The sequence below is a fragment of the Aplysia californica genome, unplaced genomic scaffold (genome assembly GCF_000002075.1).
Source record: "Aplysia californica isolate F4 #8 unplaced genomic scaffold, AplCal3.0 scaffold00023, whole genome shotgun sequence".
Taxonomy (NCBI): Eukaryota; Metazoa; Mollusca; class Gastropoda; order Aplysiida; family Aplysiidae; genus Aplysia; species Aplysia californica.
This window is the reverse complement of record NW_004797293.1, coordinates 1,555,735-1,557,649: the sequence shown is the minus strand read 5'-3', so window position 1 is coordinate 1,557,649 and position 1,915 is coordinate 1,555,735. Positions and strand designations below refer to the sequence as shown.

The 1,915-nt window shown below is 42.6% G+C and overlaps 1 protein-coding gene across 1 annotated transcript in view; it reads left to right on the top strand.

Annotated features, from left to right (window-relative positions):
- The first annotated feature begins 727 nt into the window (after nt 1–727).
- Nucleotides 728–1,915, top strand: part of LOC101846627 (sodium/glucose cotransporter 4) — a 24,688-nt gene continuing 23,500 nt past the window's right edge. The window contains exon 1 of the mRNA XM_005090930.2: nt 728–820. Coding sequence (XP_005090987.2) covers nt 728–820 — 93 coding nt within the window. The remainder of the gene's footprint in view (nt 821–1,915) is intronic.

Genomic DNA, 1,915 nt, shown 5'->3' with positions numbered 1-1,915 from the left:
TACAATGTTGTCTGTATCCCTCTTTCAGTTCAGATACTGTATCCCTCTTTCTCTGACGTGGCTCCGTCGGGAAGAGATGAAAAAGCTTACCTGTAAGGTAGTCGAGATTGTTTCGATAGGGGTGTATACACTTTTTAAAAACTAAGAAAACAAAACAAAACACGATTATCTAGGAGACTGCACGTACGGGTCTGCTTGTAAGTGCTGAGCCGGACAGGGTGGGAAACACCATTGTAAACAATATGGAGAAGTAATTCCGTTATTGGACGAGGAAGAGTTAATGAAAGTTATGTTTTGTCACAGACAACTTAGTGATTCTTTTATCCGTTTCAGACCAAGAACTCCTAACTACGACGTTGGCAAAACGACAGAACATCAACGGCGATACCTGGGAAAGTGATAACATCCGTTAAAAACGAACGTTTTGGAATAACCTTTCACTTTCTTTAGAATAGCTCTTATCTATCTGTCTACCCATCTCTCTACCTCTCTCTCTCTATCTATCTATCTATCTATCTATCTATCTATCTATCTATCTATCTATCTATCTATTGGTGTCCACCAACAAGGCTGCTGTGTAAGGCCCTTGTAGTGAACTGAGATCACACATTGAGGAAAGAACTGAAAAGAGAGAATACAGGTTTTACTTGTGACCCTTGACCTGTCAACTGAGTCAAAAGATATCGTCAATAGATTTTAGCAGCGTGACGTCGACAGAGCTACCAAGATGGTGGAATCGTTTGGCGGCACGAACCTACACGTGGGGGACATCGTGGTCATAGCTGCCTACTTTATCTTCGTTCTTGTCGTGGGATTGTGGGTGAGTGTGTTTTCAAAAGCAGTTAAAGGTAGGGAAATGGTTTACCTGGAATACCTGGAAGTGTAATCTCTGACTCAGAGGCTGACCTGTAATTACTCTGCATTTTTCACGGTGGCGAGCTGCCGTTGCACGTTCTGCTATTATACCCAGGCTAGTCCACTTTTTAAATGTTACTCTTTGTAAGCCCCTTACTTTTCTGCCCCACATCCTTCCTTCAAGCCCCTCTTTCACAATGGCCTTGTGTCCTTCTAAGGACCAAAGTAGGGAAATAGTATAGGTTTTATAAAGGAATGCAGTTACAGTTCAAGGGGAGGAGGAGTGGCGTCGGTGACCTAGAGATTAGGCCACCGGACCCGTAATCGTGAGGAATGCGTGTTCGGAGATTCGAGCGTCAGCTCAGTTCGACGTTGTGACCTTGGGAAATACAATTTACACGAATTTCCCATTTCTTGGCTCAGTCCTGTCGGAGAATGCGGTTAAATTCGGAGGTCCCGCCTCTTAAATAACCTAATATTGTGGATAGGGGTATTTAAACCCATACCATTTCACCATTTTCAAGGGGAGAGGGCGTGGGTGATGAAAAGTGATTCAGGATGAAGATAACACAGTCGAGGTTGAGTATAAGCAGAAGAGTTAACATATCTATTAAAAAAAGGGCAGACGAATAAGAGGAAGAAAAAACTACTTTAAATCATCGCGTGTAGGAAACAACTTTTTACATAAAAACTACCGCAGGGCCTCTGTTATCACTATTGCGTTATTTAAGAGGCGAGACTTCCGAGTTTTATGCCCATCTCCGAAAAGAACGAGCCAAATAAGACATCTGTGTAAAGTGCATTTCCCAAGGACACAAAGCGTGATCGAGCTGAGGCTCGTAACTCACAAACCCGCAATTCCATGTCTACCGGTCCAGTAGCATAACCACAAGGCTAACGACTCCACCCAATGGAAGTTGGCCAAGATTAACTTACTAAGAGAACTAAAACAGACTGGAGAGAGGAAAAGACCAAGATTCAACATTATTCATTTAACACATTCGAGAAGAGAAATGGGAACCGAAATATGACTAACGATGCCAGTTCCATAATAATAATT